Here is an 18,338-nt window from a genome sequence, read left to right as displayed (position 1 = left end):
TACACGAAACAATTGGACATTAATTAGCCGAATTAAAATAAGCTTTTACGGTATTACTGAGGCAGCTGTTAAATGAACTGTGGACTTTTAATCCGCCAATCGTATTTACCGGTCGACGTTTAATCGCCACACTGGATTACAAATTAAAATCGCCCAGTTGGTTGCAATTGTCGCTCCGATGTTTGTGTACTGGACACTGGATATTTTATAAGCGTTTATTATTTCAAAATTGATTGCGTTGATTTTTTGGGTGGTGTTGGGAATGTTGGGATGGACGTTTGTGTTCTGTTTATTGAGTATCGATTCTATTTAGTTAACGAAATGTTTAACTACATATTCCAACTGTTCGGAAACCTCTAGAACATAGGAACGACGTCGATGGAGGCGCCACCGGCGATGGCATCGGAGGGGGGACAGCGCGGCGCGGGGGGCAGCCACGTACGAGGATCGCGGGCCGCTCACACACCTTACCGATCAGCTGTGAAAATTGTACGCGTCGCGCGCCGTTTAATTATATAATTTGTTACAAATCATCCGTTGGAATAAACCAGTACCTATATTTCGGAAACAGCCTCAGTCATTTCTACAGCCCAAGAATTCTCCCTAACAAAGTGGTCCTTCGCAAGAAAGAAAAAACAACGGAGGCAGGCGTGCAGTGACGCGTGCGTGGCGATTTTGCAGCGCAGGAAAAAACCAACGTGGCGCACACGTCTCCAAGAAATATATCGACGAGAACGGATAACTGTGGCTACGGATCGGTAAATAGTGTGTCGTTCCAATTAATCATTGCCCTTTATCACTTCTTAAATTCTTCCCGCTTTGTTGGCCATTTAAATCTGTTCCATTTTTTTTCCCCATATTTATTAGTCATCGCATTCATTTCGTTGCACATATTTCAAGCCTGGTTATCGCTCAAGCCTATTATTGTAGGTGCATCGCTGCATAATTAGTAGCAGGCAAAAATAAGAAACCTGTTTACACGGATACGTGTTAGCTTGACCGCTAATTCACTCAAGGTCAACATCTGTCGCTTTGCAATTTATTCAACGCAGTGCTTGCTCATTAGTTACGAATTAACGTAATTATTATTTATTTGAATAATGGACTCTAAACTTAAAGAATTAGTTAAGAAACGTGCAAGCTGTAAAGCTAAACTTACGCTTTTCAGCAATTATTTAAATGTAGTCCTTTCTTGTTCACGATTAAGTGATTTACAAGTAACAGAACTGGAAACCCGACTTGATAAAATGGATTTATTATACAATGACTATGATAAAATACAGGGGGATATCGAGCTGCTGATGGAGGACTCCGCCGAGGCATTGGCTGATCGCGAAGCCTTTCAAAACCAATACTTCTCCTTGGTGTCATCGGCGCGCGAGGTGCGACGTCAGCATAGCGAGCGAAGAGCCAGCGTGTTGGTGAGTTCCGTACAAGCTTCAGATAATAATGACGCCACACAGTCGAAACATAGTGTTGTGAAATTACCACAGATTAGTTTACCACATTTTGATGGAAGCTATCAGCATTGGCTCGAGTTTAGAGACACGTTTGATTCTCTTATACACAAGAACACATTGTTGGATGACATAAGTAAATTTCATTATCTGAGGTCCTCGTTAAAGGGTGCTGCTGCCTTAATTATTAGAAGCTTGGATTTTAATTCTGGTAACTACAGCATCGCCTGGGATTTATTGACGAAACGTTACAATAATAATCGTCTTTTGGTAAATAATCATGTTCAATCGTTATTTAATGTCGATCAAATAGAAAAGGAGTCCAGTAAAGCAGTACGTCATTTAGTCGATAGTACTACAAAAAATCTCAGAGCTTTAACAATTTTAGGACAACCGACGCAGCACTGGGACACCTTAATTATTTATATAATGGCTCACAAATTAGATACTAAAACTTACGTTCATTGGGAAGAATTTAGAAATACGTTATCCGAGGCACCTACATTGTCTAAATTTTTAACTTTTTTAAATAACAGGGCAGACTTGTTGGAATCAGTTGAGGACTCTGAAGCTATTAAAAACAAGACCTCAAACAATAAATCAAATAAGCAAAAAAGTTTTGCCATAACATCAACTGATAATAATAATATTTCAAATAAGGTTTCGAGCTCAAATTGTCCAATGTGCAAACAAAGTCATGTTTTATTTAAGTGTGATAGTTTTCGAAAACTGACGTCAGATGTTCGTAATCAGAAGGCTAAAGAATACAAGGTTTGTCTTAACTGTTTAAACCCGGGCCATTCCGAACAAAAATGCAAATTGTGGGCTCGGTGCAAGTATTGTAAGGCAAAACATAATACACTGTTACACGTAGACAAAGACAGCGAGCCGACTACCAGTAGTCAAATAACAGATAATGTTACTTTAACTGCCAAAGCTATACAGAATACTACTTCGTCCACCGTATTGCTTTCCACAGCGAGGGTGAAGGTGCGCGACAGCAGCGGCCGCAGCCACGTAGCGAGGGTGCTGCTGGACAACGGCAGTACCGCAAACTTTATAACTGAGGAGCTGTGTGGTAAGCTGGGTTCACTTAAACGTAACGTAAACTCCAGAATAACGGGTATTAACCAGCAAACTTGTAAAAGCACACAGTCTTGTTCCTTAACCTTAGAATCTTACTCGGGTAAATTTAAAACAACAATTGATTGTTTAGTATTACCAGAGATAACCAAATCATTACCATCGACATTAATTGATATAAGTACTATTCCACTTCCATCAGGCATCTGTCTAGCTGACCCTCACTATTATAAACCGTCAAGCGTAGACATTTTACTAGGTGCTGAACAGTTCTGGAATATTTTAGGTACTAACACAATAAATCTAGGCAAATGTCAACCTAGGTTATACGAATCTAAATTAGGATGGCTTATTTCTGGGTTTATTGCGCAACCTAGTCCATCCCGTGACCAACCAGTGTGTAATTTTGTGCAGGAAATAAAACCTGAACTCACTCGGTTTTGGGAACTAGATTCAATATCAGAAAAACATTCGTTGTCAGCCGAGGAACGTGCATGTGAGGAACATTTTTTACGCACTACTACTCGTGGCGAAGACGGGCGTTTTATTGTTAAAATGCCATTTAAACAGTCACCAGATGTTTTAGGTGACTCATACCAAATGGCGAAAGTTCGATTTCTTTCGCTCGAACGTAGGTTTGAACGTGATCCCTTATTCAAAGGTAGGTATATCGATTTTATGCACGAGTACTTGCAATTAGGGCATATGTCTGAAGTTAGTAACTCAAATGATAACATAAGTTACTATTTACCACATCACGGTGTTACGCGCGAGCAAAGTACTACAACTAAATTAAGAGTTGTCTTTGACGCGTCAGCTGTGACGACTTCAGGTATTTCTTTAAATCACCTACAAATGATCGGTCCGACTGTACAGGACGATCTTTATTCTATTTTACTTCGTTTTCGAAAACATAGATACGTTGTATCAGGAGATGTAGAGAAAATGTATAGAGCTATAGATTTAAATAAATCTCAACGCTCTTTACAAAAAATCCTATTTAGATTTAATCAACATGAACCGCTTAAAACCTTTGTTCTTAATACAGTTACTTATGGCACCGCTTCGGCACCATACTTAGCGACAAAGGCACTCGTAAGTCTCGCTTCACAGGCGTCTAATGATGACGTAAAGCAAGCTATACAACGGGACATGTACGTTGATGATTATTTGGGAGGCAGTGACACTGAGTCAGCAACCATACTGTTATGCAAGGAGGTGAGTTCGATTTTAGCATCAGCTCAATTCAAATTAAGAAAATGGCAATCTAATAGCCCACAAGTGATGAAGGCTATGTTGTCATCCCTTGATCAGAATGATAATAACATTCTGGATTTAAATCGTAATCAATCTCATAACACTGCTAAAGTATTGGGCTTAAACTGGGTTCGCGATTTAGATCAGTTAACTTTTTCTATAAATCTACCTCCAACTAATAAAATAACTAAACGTTACATTTTATCTTGCATTAGTCAAATCTTTGACCCATTAGGGCTAGTAGGGCCGTGTGTCGTATTGGCAAAGATAACAATGCAAAAATTATGGTTAGAAAAATGTTCGTGGGACGAACCGGTTTCTCGTGACACTCAAGAATGTTGGTCGTCATTCGTCACTACGTTATCGTGTTTGAATAATTTAAACATACCACGGCATGCATTTAGTGTTAATCATAAAATAATTGAGTTGCACATTTTTACAGATGCATCCGAGTGTGCCTATGGGGCATGTGTGTACGTTCGTTGCCTAAATAATGATGATACTATAACCGTTCACCTTTTAACTTCGAAAAATAAGGTAGCTCCCATTAAACATACAACCATACCCCGTCTTGAACTGTGCGGGGCCTTGTTGGGAGCAAGACTGAGTGCAAAGGTAGTAGACTCACTAACTATTAAAATAAATAAGTGTTATTATTGGTGTGATTCGACGATAGTTCTCTGTTGGTTATCTGCATCGCCGAATAAATTAAAGCCTTTTGTTCGTAACCGTGTCAGTGAGATACAAGAAAGTACCGGGGAAAATTCTTGGAGATACGTGTCGTCGAAAGAGAACCCGGCCGACTTCATATCTCGCGGGCTGAGGGCCGATCAAATCGGCACCTGTAAATTGTGGTGGTCGGGCCCAGAGTTTTTAAAATTAGGCGAAGATCGTTGGCCTAAAATGCCAAATACGGGTTCTAATTCCGACATACCTGAATTTAAAGTTCATTTAGTAGATAACTGTCAATCAACTCAATCAGTTATCAGTCGTTTGATTAGTAATAAATCTAACATAAACAAATTAAAACGTATTTTCGCTTATGTACTTAGGTTCATTTTTAATTTAAAAAATCCTAACAGCAGGTTGTGTGGTCATTTATCCTGTGATGAATTAAATGAAGCATTTACTGTTATGTTACGTTTTAGTCAAATGGAAATGTTTTCTGACGAATACAAAACACTTAGTTTAAAAAGGCCACTATCCAGCAAAAATAGGCTTGCTTCACTGTCTCCATTTATGGATGATCGAGGTGTAATTCGCGCAGGTGGCAGGTTAGATAACGCTAACTACAGTTACGACACAAAACATCCAATATTGCTAGATAGTAAACATCACATTACGAAAATATTATTTCGTTGTGAACATCTTAAGCTTATGCATGCAGGGCCACAACTTCTTTTATCACACATTCGTCAAACTTACTGGCCTTTAGGAGGTAGAAATTTATCTAAAGGTACATTCAGAGAATGTGTCAAATGTTTCAGATTTAGGTGTCAAGCGGTGCAACCAGTCATGGGTCAGCTACCACGCACGAGGACACAGCTTGAATTTCCGTTTTATAATTGTAGTGTCGACTACGCCGGACCAATGCTGATAGCTGACCGTAAAGGCAGAGGTGCCAGACTCATTAAATCCTATATCTGTGTGTTCGTCTGTTTGGCAGTAAAGGCTGTTCATCTGGAGCTTGTGACGGATCTCACCAAAGACGCCTATCTTGCCGCGTTAAAGAGATTCGTTGCTCGTCGGGGTAAACCACACAGTATCCTCTCTGATAACGGCACAGCTTTTGTGGGCGTATTTAATGAGCTTGCACAATTCTTGGCTAATTCAAATTTAGAAACCTATTTTGCACAAGAAGCGATAAAGTTTAGCTTTACTCCTCCTTATAGTCCACATTTTAATGGTATAACAGAGGCCGCCGTTAAGTCTACAAAAAGACACTTAAAAACCATTGTTCATTCTTCTCATCTAACATATGAGGAGATGAACACATACCTAGTCCAAATTGAGGCTATATTAAATTCCCGTCCCCTTGTTGCTCTTTCTTCGTCTCCTGACGACCTTACCGCTCTCACTCCTTCGCACTTTTTAATTGGACGACCGCTAATATCCGTTTCTCAGCCGCAGGTACACTCCGTCAACATCACTCGATTGGACCGCTACAAAAGAATTGAGCATCTACGGCAACACTTTTGGAACCGATTCAGTCATGAATATGTTGTCATGTTGCAGCAGAGAACCAGATGGCATGCGTCCACAGGCGAAATTAAGCTGAATCAGTTAGTTCTGATCAGAGAGAAAACGCAACCACCACTACATTGGCTATTAGGCCGTATCGTCAAGGTGTTTCCTGGTGCTGACGGCATCACGAGGGTGGCGGAAATCAAAACCAAGAAGGGCAACATCACAAGGGCCTTCAACAACATATGTCCTTTACCTATTGAAGACGATGTTTCAACCCGGGCAGGATGTTCGGAAACCTCTAGAACATAGGAACGACGTCGATGGAGGCGCCACCGGCGATGGCATCGGAGGGGGGACAGCGCGGCGCGGGGGGCAGCCACGTACGAGGATCGCGGGCCGCTCACACACCTTACCGATCAGCTGTGAAAATTGTACGCGTCGCGCGCCGTTTAATTATATAATTTGTTACAAATCATCCGTTGGAATAAACCAGTACCTATATTTCGGAAACAGCCTCAGTCATTTCTACAGCCCAAGAATTCTCCCTAACACCAACTACTACAGGTATCGATATAGATCCCGTAACTTTAAAACCCAGTTTCAAATCAGCGTAAGAAGTATGCTACATGCATCTTATTTATTTATCTTACTAATAGTCTATAATACAATCATTTATCATCATCAATTAACGCTTTAATCAAGGTATTCCGAATAAGTGGATCTCAATTTACACACGTGTTCGTGTTTTAACCCATTGAACACAAAGGGTTAAAACACGAACACGTGTGTAAATAAAAATCTTTGCCTATTTCTAAATCACATTTAAACGGCAAGCTACCGTAAACCGAACAAAAGACGATCCATCTCAATTCCAAATTAGGTATTCAACGCAAAAACGCGATCTGTTCGCGTTAATTCCGAAATCCTCTTAGCAATTAGCGGGTTAAGAGCGTCGGCATCGCAGGTGCGTCGAACAAGACGGGAGGCATTGCCATACGGAATAAAATCAATACGTGGGTGACTGGGTAACGTATTTGTGCTTTGTTGCGTTTTCATGGAGTTGATCTTAAAAGTGAATGAGAAATCTAGGATTTTTTTAAATACTTAAATATTTATTCAGATATCTTTGTGCATATTTCTTTTTTACACACTTCTTTTCTTTTGCTTTTTGAAACATAATATTAACAAGGAGATCACTGGAGAGAATTCCTGTGGCATTAAGTCCACCTGTGTAATTAAATAAATAAATCACTATGTATACGTGACTTAGCTCATTTTATCCACCTTAACTTATCAATGAAGATAATAGTTCCCTGCCTGCGGCAAAGCCTACTTGACGGCTGCAGTTCGATTTCGCTCTCAACTATTCAACAAGGGAAACATGTACTTCTCTATATAACAAAAGAATATCCATATATTCCATTTCTTATTTCATATAAGACGAACCATTTCCTCAGCCAGAAAAAGAACTGACCATAACTCACACATAATAAATTCTCAAACTTAAAACATATTCAAATGAAACCCGCTGAAACACACATAAAACGTGTCGAAATCTTTAGGGTCACATCCGTGACGGGACCCGTGGGATCGAAAATATCGTCGTTGACATTAACATATGAATTCTGAGAGAGTAATAAAGGAATAATATGCAAATAAACCTGAGTTCAGAATGCTGGAGGGTAATAAAACGAGTGTTGTGTTCCGCTTATGATTATCACGTGTTCACATAAATCTAGACCTCAGTTTATAGGCGTTTTGGGTGCAATCGCGCTCACTGTTACTTCATTATTACTGTTTTACATTTGGCAGTTGGAATTGCTGGTTAGAGAAAAGAATTAGTTCCTGTAATTTAAATTGGTTGGTTTATCTGTTTGTTCGAATTCAGGAGTAGGGAAATAATTTTAGCAGTTTTATCTGGAAGGTCTGCTTTGGCATTAAAATATATCAATTTATCTCCCTGTTTGTCATGTTTCAGAACTGACTGAAACTCAATGACTAGGTAGTAGTACCCAGTAGCACCTACCGCTTATGTAATATTTGAAACATTTAGATAACGAATTAGCCAAATAATATAGTCCCCAAAAGGTATCAGAAAAAAAAACCTGACTAAAATCTGTTCATGAAAATTCAGGCCCCTGTATTTAAAACACGACCAATTAAAAAATCACACTGCGGAACCGTGTTCGCTCTAACTCACGTAGTATTTTAAATCTGGCGCGTTTGGACCTGGTATATAGAGGGTGTTGGTGCGTGAAATTGAGCGGAGCCGGGCGACGCCGCCTCATAAAACATAGTCGACGTGTAATGATGAATCACATAATACCTACACCCTGTATTGATACAAACATTGGCCGGTAGTGTGCTTTCAATAAAAGTTAGTGATATAGGTTAGTGCTAGTTTCGGAATTTTTTGCAAATATTTTTTAAACGTCGTAACATTTTTTATTTTGTATTGTGTACCCACTTTTTTTGTTTTGTATTTTTGGTCAATTTCTTTTATCTTTGTGCTGAATAATTGTTTTATCTATCTGTCTAAATTGTAGCTTATTTAGGACCAGTTTAAATTCATACAGCCCGAAATCCTTCTAAATATTTAAAAGGATAATTAAGTTTGATAACTTACATAAATATTACCATAAGACACCGTTAAAATCACCTAGCTTGTAAAAAAGGGTTCTTAGACGAATATTTTTACAGCAATCGTCTCAGTTGGGAACTCTCTTCGTTTGCATATTAATTACTTTTTTAATTTTTATCGCCGATGACAGACATCGAGTTTGGTGCTAATTTTAATTCTTTATAATTAAAATAACTTCCTGATTTGGGACAGTTTTTAAAATAAGCTTGGAATCTGTAGACACGTGTACACAAAACCTGTGTCTAAACTTAAAAAAAGATAGACGCTTCCTGTGTTTCTATAGATTTTCTGTTTCATATTAGGTTTAGCTTTATCCTTCGCACAAAATATGTGTATTTTAACCATGTATTTGAACATCTGAATAACCGATTTCGCAAAAATCCGAAAACACACCTATCGGGTCTTTTATCTAAATGAATAATACAAACTATATTAACAATCTTAAAATTACCCCGGATACCTCCATATAATCTAGAAGTAAACAAATAACTCCCCGCCGTACAGAAACCTGGCCAAACTAAACAATAATTCACCTGTACACGTAACTAATTCCCGTAACTAGGAAATCTTCATCAAAGTCTTAAAGAGTTCCTGCCTCACCCTTTTAAATTACAGGCGTGAGCATATTAGTCTTGATTTCGTGCTTTCGGATAAGGCGCGCCATTAGTCTCTTGGTTGTTAACTGGTATTTACAGTTTACGACCTACTGATGCGGGAATTTGCAGAGTACCTGTGTATGTAGGTGCTTTTGTTTGGATTAAGTTCGTAAATATAATTTTAGCAGCTAGCTTCCGCCAGTGGTTTGACCTGCAGCCTTAGAAAACTATTTCAAGCACTTGGATAAAATCGAGCCGAAATATTTTTTGAATCGATCCATTACTTCCTGAGATAAGCGTAGTCAAGCAAACAACAAAAAACAGCACCAGAGCTGCAAAACTATGCAGGAAGAAAGTGTTCTGTTTTTAAAATGGTTCACAAGCATGCTCCTATCCCCAACACCTATTAACCATTCCACCAAAATCGATAGCCAAAATAGATCTCAAGCGACTCCTTACCAAGTACGGAGTATATAGAATCACTTGAGACGGTACGCCGGTTCGATTACCGAGTAGGTTTGCATACGGTCAGCCGAGAAGCCGTGACTCCACTCCTGGACTAATGCATTTGCGATTGCACAGCCATTGTCGGGTAATATGCCAATTTTCAACTATCTACTTAAACTTCGCACTTGGCGATGTTAGGTATAAAGGGTGGTAGATATGTGGGTCTGTGTAAGATAGTTTTTGTTTGCGACTTATTTTAAACTGACTTAAAAAAAAGAGGAGGTTCAAGTTTGAGAGACAGTTTGTCTCAAATGAAATTGCAACCCTTTTATTCCTTGCTCGTTCGTTGACTTGCAATACGACAAACACATGCGTGACTAATACACTCCATAGAATTCCAACTTACAAACCGCTCCACTTCAAATACAAGCATAGCGAGCAATTCCAAGCAACAGTCGGTTAATGCGGTATAAATTGACAATTTGTTCCCCCAGACGCCTCCCCCTTCCCCGTACCCTTCGCCCCCGGCATTATTTCCTGATATACAGCTAATTCGCGAGGACATTTCTTTAAAAAGTTGCAGAACCCATAAACGAGATAATCAGAAGTTTTGGCTTGTAAGCCGGGCTTGTTATCGCAATGTGGCCTCTCTAATCAAGTTCTAACGAGGTGGTTTACACTGGGACGCTTGCACACTGTTCCTATATTGAGTCAATAGTTGAATGAAAACCGATGTAATGTAATAAATAAGCGAAATTTTCTAAGATACATAAAGGTACTAAGCACATAACCATTTTATTCTTGTCATTTCTCTTATCTAATTAATTAGTGAACATAGCGCAAAGGTTGTTTGCACAATTGTACCTAGCCCAGTTTTCATTTCTCGCCTATTTCGTTCTCAAAAGTTCCCTATCATTATTTCCTGGGGGACCTACCGCGCCTTATTATGAAAATAAGAGGCGTTGTTCAACAGTTACAGAAAAAAATAGAATATCTTTTGGTGTGATATAAATAACGTTCGTAATAAAATGTATTTTAAAACTGAAGAATTTCATTACGTCAAAGTAGGTACAGACATTCAATTACGTTGATATTATCAAAACCACTCGCACAGCTGAAACTGTTTACATATTGGACTATAAAACTTTCCATACGTTCGGAGTGAAAACTGTAGTACACATAGTCGCATATCACAAGTCGTTCGTTTCATTCCGAGAAAATATACTCAACATCTAGTTAGGAAAATTAACCGAGACAATATAGCTGTCTGTCCCGTGTGCTCGCTCCCTAACAATATCGCTGGCGTAATCAAGTCTTGAAGGAGAATAATATGAATCATCCACCGTAAGGGCGGTTTGATATCTTGGCACGGAATATGCCACGGTTTAAATTGTCCCCGCGTCACTCAGACGAAGCTCGGATAAAGTTAGAACCTTAGTTTTGAAGTAATTTATGTACTTTATTTGTCAGTCTTTATTACTTTGTGCTTGATAGCCAGGATTAAGAAATGTACTTTCTATTTTTCGGCGAAAACAAAAATACATTTTATTTATTTGACAGTTGTGTTTGCGGTTTATTTTCGAGATAAATAAGTCATTCTTATTACGTCTAATCAAAAATAATGATATCGAATCTTCTATTGTAAATATGGTACCAAATGCTATAAAGAATATACTAAAAGAAAAGATGCGACTGAAAACTAAATAGGTCAAGATCTTATCCAAGCTATATGGATAGAGTACATTGTTACTCTACTGTATACCAAACAGTTTACACTTTACAATTCCACATTCCAGTAAACCAACAGAACCCCTTACATTAACAAACTATAAAGACCTTAAAACCTTCTCAAGCGAGGCCACTCTAATAGTAAAGACACCGGATAGATTCGCCGATAAAAATGCGAAATCCTCTTGCAATGAAATTGCGTATTGGGGCTCAGACAGGGTGTAATCTGCCTACGGTACCCAAACGGTCCCCAGGGTTCCGTGCCGAACTGCACTTGCCACCATAGATTATATGCGCCTTCATGGAGAGCGAATCGGCTAGAATAAACTCCAGTTTTGAATTTTGATTATCAGGTGTGGAGCATAAATAAAGAAATAAAGTTTTTTGCTTAGTGCAAGCTCAGATTAAAAATACTCCGAAAATGTTGCTATGGTTATTATTGCCTATTCTGCATATTTCTTTTCTTTATTAATAAGTTTCAATATTCCAAAGTATAATTCATAATAATCAATAACCGTTACGCCAGTATATTTTGGGTGATAAATAAATAAACCTCTATACAATGATCTTAAAATAGAAATAAGTAACAATCAAAATAGAAAGTAGCCAACATTGTGGGTAAAGAAAAATCCGGTCTGTGCAGGCTCACCATAGTCTCTGGTCGGCACATGGAATCGCGCCAGAACTAAATGAAATTGAAATTAGCTTTCTCTCCCTAGAGCCACTCGCGGAATTTTCCAAAATAAAAGCGTATTATATTTTAAAATACGATTCTAGTCGCGCTCGTAAATGGAAAAGTCAGGAGAACTTAGTGCTTAGTTTTTCGATACGGTTAAACTTGCAACATTTTGTGGCGGACATTTTGCTGCATTTCGTCAAAATATCATTTCGAGTAAACAAGATGAGATTTTTAATGTAATAAGTTTTAATATCCATTGGTAAAATAATTTGACTCGATAAGTAACGAATACTGCAGGACCAACTAAAGTGGTAGAGGAAAAAACCAATGACGAATATTTATAGATTAATTCAATTGCTAGTTTACATTAGTATACATTACAAGAAACCAATAAAATTACTTACAAAGATAGAGAGCTAAGATATGAACAGACCGTTAATAAAAGTAATGTGGAATAACAAATGGAAATATTGAGTAACAGTACTTCAGTGGAGCATGACGTGTGACACGAAGAATGTAAATAATAACATTTTAGACGATGATTTCATTAAACTGTACAAGCCTCTGATCTACATACAGACGATGTTGGGTTCCGCGAGAGTGCGCATACGACATAAACGAATTCTGATGCCATTGAGGATACAAACTGGGTACAGCATAGTGTTCGTAGCTGCAAATGTCGCCGCAGTGATAATAGCTGAATCTTCACGTTCCCATGACGATAAGATGCTCGTCATGATATTAGTACAAATCTACCAAGGATTGGTCGTCAACATTTGCATCATTTTCTTCAACAACACTCTCAACAGAGGTTGCATGATGGAACTATTGCTCACACTTCAGAGTATTGACAGAGAACTGAAAGTTATTGGCAAAAGCAGACACACCAATAAGATATACACAGTCATGATAACTTGTACAACAACAATATTTATTATGATGGCTATGCACGCTGCACAAATCATTGTATATTTAGATCCGTCGAAAATATTGTATTTTATATTTTCATTCTTTATTTATTTTAATATGGATTTCGAATTTATTTTCTTTGTGACTGTAATGATACACTTGCATAATAGAGTATGTTACATCAATGAGTTGATAAAAATTGGTTGTGAAGTGCATTGGCAGCAGAAAAATATGGAGACTGAAGTATATGAACGAATATGGAAAGCCATTGTTGGTGCTGGACGTGCTTTGCGATTAATAGAGAAAATATTTCGTGTTTATGTAAGTGATAGCACATTTTCTTAATTAAGTGCGCTATCTAGAGAACTTATAATTTTGAGTGTAGGATGATAATTTCAGGTATTGCTACTAGGTGTACATTTTTTTATGTACCACATGGTGGCATCAGAGAAGATTATACTGATGCCTGAAATGTCGGTGAGTAAAACACACCCTCAGCATGTTTTTTCTATCTGTCGTCATCGCACGAGTAACATTCTTTTTAGCCATATCGAATTTCCATCTCCTTCCTCCCTTCAAGCCGAATAAACTCAAATGGAGTAAGTATACTTTTAAATATTTGTATAATTGTGCAGTACCCACCCTGATAATATTCTTAGTTTCAGATATTCAGCTGGCGAAATTTGCTGATTATACCAGATATTCTGAGATACAAATCAATAGGCAGAATATCCTTTATTAGTATTATAGGCCATCACTTAGAGGCCAGTGTATTACGAACCCAAGAAATATGTATAAGAGCTTTAAGAAGTAGAAATGGTAAGTCTAGTAACCTTGCAGTAATTTATATATAGGTGAGAGGCATATTAGATCAAACATAGGCAATCATAAAACTATTTTGTGTTACAGTTTGACTACTTATTTCAAAAATCGATATTTACTGTGTGAAACCTTTTCGATGTGTTAAAAAATCGTCGAACACCCTATTCATAGTGTTGTTTTTATTTCAGCTTACTCTCGTCGATACATGAAAAATATCCACCGTCTCATATCAAATACTATGGAGCCCATGACAGTGTATAACATGTTCCCAGTTAACAATGTAGCTGTACAGTTTATAATAGTCACGACTCAATATTCTATTGTGCTTTTTGAGTTTGCCTTCTGCCCGTCTGCCTGAATTCGTCAAAATGATTATATGTGTGGGAAAACCTAGCTATTTCGTCTGAATTTCAAGATTTTATGATAAAAAGTGGTAACAACAATAGCAAGTCCATAACGGCCATTTCACATCGACGGAATTTTCGGACGGAAAAGCCGAGCGGCATAGCACGGTTCTTAAGGCGTTTCATTTTCCTTTTAAAATATTTTGGTGAATTTGAAATTTATTTATTTAGCAGAATAAGACAAACCATGACATTCTGTGTCAATTAGTTATTGTTTACTAAATAACGTTATTTTCATCAAATAAAACAACGCATTTAAAAATCGATACCTCTATTCAGTTCTATCATTAACAACAATCCCAAACATTTGAACACAATGATTTATTACAGGAATATCGTGTGAACCACTAATAAAATACGCATTGTAGAGGCTTACGGGAGCTGTTGGAACATGCCGCTCAAAATTCAGAGGCGCATACTTGATGAGGCTGTGTGGGAACAGTGACAACCCGCGCACTTGCAGTGCCCGTGGTACCCTGGAGTGTCACGGCAAATATATTTAATTGTCACAGCACATATTATTTACCTGTAGGTACTAAAATAGTGGTGTATAGAAATAGAGTACCTAATTTGAGTAATTAGTAGTGGATAGTTTGGTAGTTATTATGTTAATTTTAATGCAAGTGTATAAGATAGATAGATAGATAAAAACTTTTATTCAGCGCAAACAAAAAGACAACCAACTTAAACAACACAAAAGGTGGGTAAAAAGAGACACATAAAATACAAACAGAAATTAACGGCGCTTTACAGTGTGTCTTACAACTTACTCAAAATAAGGTTACACATCGGACATCGGTGATGTCTTTGGCCTATGTATAAGAGACCACAATCACAATCAAGTTTGTATACAAACCATTTGATTGTATGCGATAAAATCCGTACAAGTAATTTCATAAAAAAATATATTTTCTTAACTCCTAGAACCAGACACTACATTAGTCTACATTTAGACTACATCGTCGCTAACTAAAATAATTCTAGTGTTCTAATGCGCCTTGCAAACAAGAGAGACCAAGGTGCAACAATGAACACGCGCAATTACTCATACGTCGCGACAAAAGCGTATTCCGTGCGGCTTCATTGTCGCGCGACTCTTGACGCGTGCAACATTGACGGCGCGGTGCAGACAGACTTGTAACTGCATAATGCTGTCAATTCTAAGTCAGAGCTGTAAATAAATCCTACTTCCTACTTCCTACTTACATTATAAATGTGAAAGTTTGTGAGAATGTATGGATGTATGTTTGTTATTCAATCACGCAAAAACGGCTGGACCGATTTAATTGAAATTTGGTATGTAGATAGGTGATACCCTGGATTAACACATAGGCTACTTTTTATCAACACACTGCGCGGGCGAAGCCGCTGGCGGAAGCTAGTTTTAATATAAGGTTTAGTAGGGAACAGGTAATTGTTGTAAAGGACTGTGGGGGATTTTCCAAAGTTTTGATAAGATAACATAGCCCATAGTAATCTAAAATAAAACTAGAATATAATCTTAATAATAATTAGATCTTTATTCAAAGATTGCACTAATTTTATCGGAGAATCATTTTTTGTTCAGAACACACGTGACAGATGATATCAGGTTCAACGATAGTCGTTGCTCAGCTGCCACAATAGATGTGTGTTCAATACATGTGACTTAAATCTGGCTTTATTGGTTTGATAAGAAAAGAAGAACAGTATGGACAAAACCTCCGAAAAGCATCTGAAAATCTTTCTACACCCGAAACATTTTTTGCTACTACATATAAAAGCTAAAGCAAGTTCCCTAAAACCGCAGTGCCCCGCTAAGAATATTGACAGTGTTTTGTTCTTTACCCTAAACAGTAGGTAGGTGCCGTGAGATGCACGGACGGACAAAAAGCCGGCCCCCGAGCAAACACACGCCGTTTACTGACCATACGTGCATCAATCGTATGGAGCGAAGAACGAATTGGGATGTGGATGTGGTAAATGTGTAAATATTGTGATTATGTGAGCAGTTTTGGGGTAATTTTTGAAGAAGCTTGTGGATCTGTGGTAACAATAGCTTGATAAAACTTGAAGCTAGTATAGTAGATATCGTTTCTTTTGAAAAGTAGGTATTATTTAATAAGACTAGTTTACATTACATGAAAATATGAAAAAAATACAAACTGGTACATCAATCTTTAATATTATTAAGTTACACTTAATTTGGAGTCACCTCACCGTGAAACAGAAACAAGGCACAGCATTACACAAATTGCCAGAAAATATGGGAACATTCTATTGTTAAGAATTAATACATTTACACAGGTATGCCACCTCCAGAACCTTATATACCGTATCCGATACAAGTCACAAGTTAAATTAGTTACATTTTTAGTATTCAGTGTGCGCGGTGTTGGTTTTTTCGCTCCCAATGTGAACCACTCGTGTGTGCTCGCCCTGTATCGAGTGTGTTAGTGATACGAGTACGAGTATGTTCCAGGGAGTTCCAGGTTTACTTACTTAGTGATATTGAAAGTCACCACACTAGATTGGAAATACCAGGCCAGGAGAGGGCTTAATGGAAAAACGATAATTCGCTTTGATATAAGGTACAGCCTTATTTTTTGCAAAAGCTAACTAAAATTAAATCGCTTTAATCAGTTCATCCATAAACATAATTGATTAATCAGAAACAAAAGCATGTTGTGTTAGACTTAATTCGCAATTGTTTTCTGATTGTAGGGTACCTACAAACTGGCATGTGTACAATTAATACCGATTAACGTAAACCTAAACCAATGACGAGTTTAAATTGAATATATTTTTTATAATTTAATTAAACCTCAAAGCAATAGAACAAATATCTAATATGCTGTCTAATAGTATTTTGTACCTCATATGTAATATTAATATGTAGGTACATGCTATTAAACTTCTTACTAATTGTTTTACACGAATTACCTTAACACAACAAATAGCCGAAGATTCCGCCTTACCTCATAAGTAAGCAGTTTTAAAGTGAACCAGGCTCATTCAATGTATATATTTTTGTTTACTGAACCCTTTATTATTTCATACCAATATAGTGAAACAAATTTCAATTTAGAAACCATGCTTTCTGAAATCGATTTCTTATACAAGAGTAATTTACTGCAGTATTTATTAAAACATGTAAATCCTACCTAATATAACGCACTGATTTCGAATCTAAAGTAGATCACTTTGATTTTGTAGGATCTTAGTGCAATGGGATTTCAAATAGTACTTTCAATATGTATCGGCGTCACAATGGTACCGGTAGTGACAGGCAGCGTTTGGGAATTTGGCTCCGACAATAATCCAACGGCGGAAATCCTATCCGAGATCCACGGAAAATTCTCATTAATTGGAAAAACTCAAGACATATACCTAGATGTGAGTAACCTTTCACTGTTTCACTCGTTGACATAAATAACAATGTATTATAATAGTGTAGTTATTTTATTAATATTTTTCTTGTAACTTCTACGGATTTTGTCGCGATTATATTAATATTATGAAATCCCGACGTTTCGGATCCTGGACTGTATCCATGGTCACGGGCAGACAGAGCGGTTAAATAATGTTAATATAACCGCGATAAAATCCGTAAGAGTAGTTTTATTTAAATGTCTGATATTCGCGTAACTGTCAGAAATTAATGTTCTTTTTCTGTTCAATACTAGTTTAACTCCAATCCTGTTCCCTGTTTCCTACCTCATTCTATTCGTCTTTATTACAAAATCGTTAAAATCTATGGCCTAAAATAGAACAATATGTAGAAACATGATTTACAATCTTTTATTTCAAATTCTTCTTATCGACAGTTATGTACGTACATAGTTTAATAGGGTAAATATAGGGTAAACTTACATTTTTTTATATTTAGTTCGTTTGCTTCTCAGGTACCACCATGCAGAGTGATTACTTATGTGAAAGTGCTTTCGAATAACTACCTTTCAACGCCAAAGGTATATTATGACCAATATAACCACGTAGTAAGAATACAATATGGCCTCTTCCAGTTCCATCCATCAACTTTTATCATAATTACAAAAGGTGCTGTGAGACCAGGCTGTGATCCAAGTCCAGAAATAGCACAGGGTCCCCCTATACAACAGGCTTCACAGGACCCAACCATACAACAGG

The 18,338-nt window shown here is 37.5% G+C and overlaps 1 protein-coding gene across 2 annotated transcripts; it reads left to right on the top strand.

The window, feature by feature from the left end:
- The first annotated feature begins 349 nt into the window (after nt 1–349).
- On the top strand, nt 350–6,494 carry LOC124632556. 2 transcript variants are annotated; one of them, XM_047167428.1, is made up of 2 exons: nt 350–1,421; nt 6,033–6,494. In XM_047167428.1, the coding sequence occupies exons 1-2, from the start codon at nt 1,101–1,103 to the stop codon at nt 6,291–6,293; spliced, it is 582 nt and encodes a 193-aa protein (XP_047023384.1). In that variant the 5' UTR covers nt 350–1,100; the 3' UTR covers nt 6,294–6,494. The 2 variants fall into 2 exon arrangements, with proteins under 2 accessions (XP_047023384.1, XP_047023383.1); XM_047167427.1 differs by having other exon boundaries at nt 350–2,535.
- Nucleotides 6,495–18,338: the final 11,844 nt, after the last annotated feature.

This window comes from Helicoverpa zea, chromosome 8 (genome assembly GCF_022581195.2).
Source record: "Helicoverpa zea isolate HzStark_Cry1AcR chromosome 8, ilHelZeax1.1, whole genome shotgun sequence".
Taxonomy (NCBI): domain Eukaryota; kingdom Metazoa; phylum Arthropoda; class Insecta; order Lepidoptera; family Noctuidae; genus Helicoverpa; species Helicoverpa zea.
This window is presented reverse-complemented; position numbering and strand designations above follow the sequence as displayed.

Excerpts from the sequence above, each read along its gene's own strand:
- LOC124632556 (XM_047167427.1), top strand. The coding sequence starts at position 1,101 with ATGGACTCTAAACTTAAAGAATTAGTTAAGAAACGTGCAAGCTGTAAA. Across the intron at positions 2,536-6,032 it reads TATAACTGAGGAGCTGTGTG|CAGAGAACCAGATGGCATGC; the intron begins GTAAGCTGGGTT and ends GTCATGTTGCAG.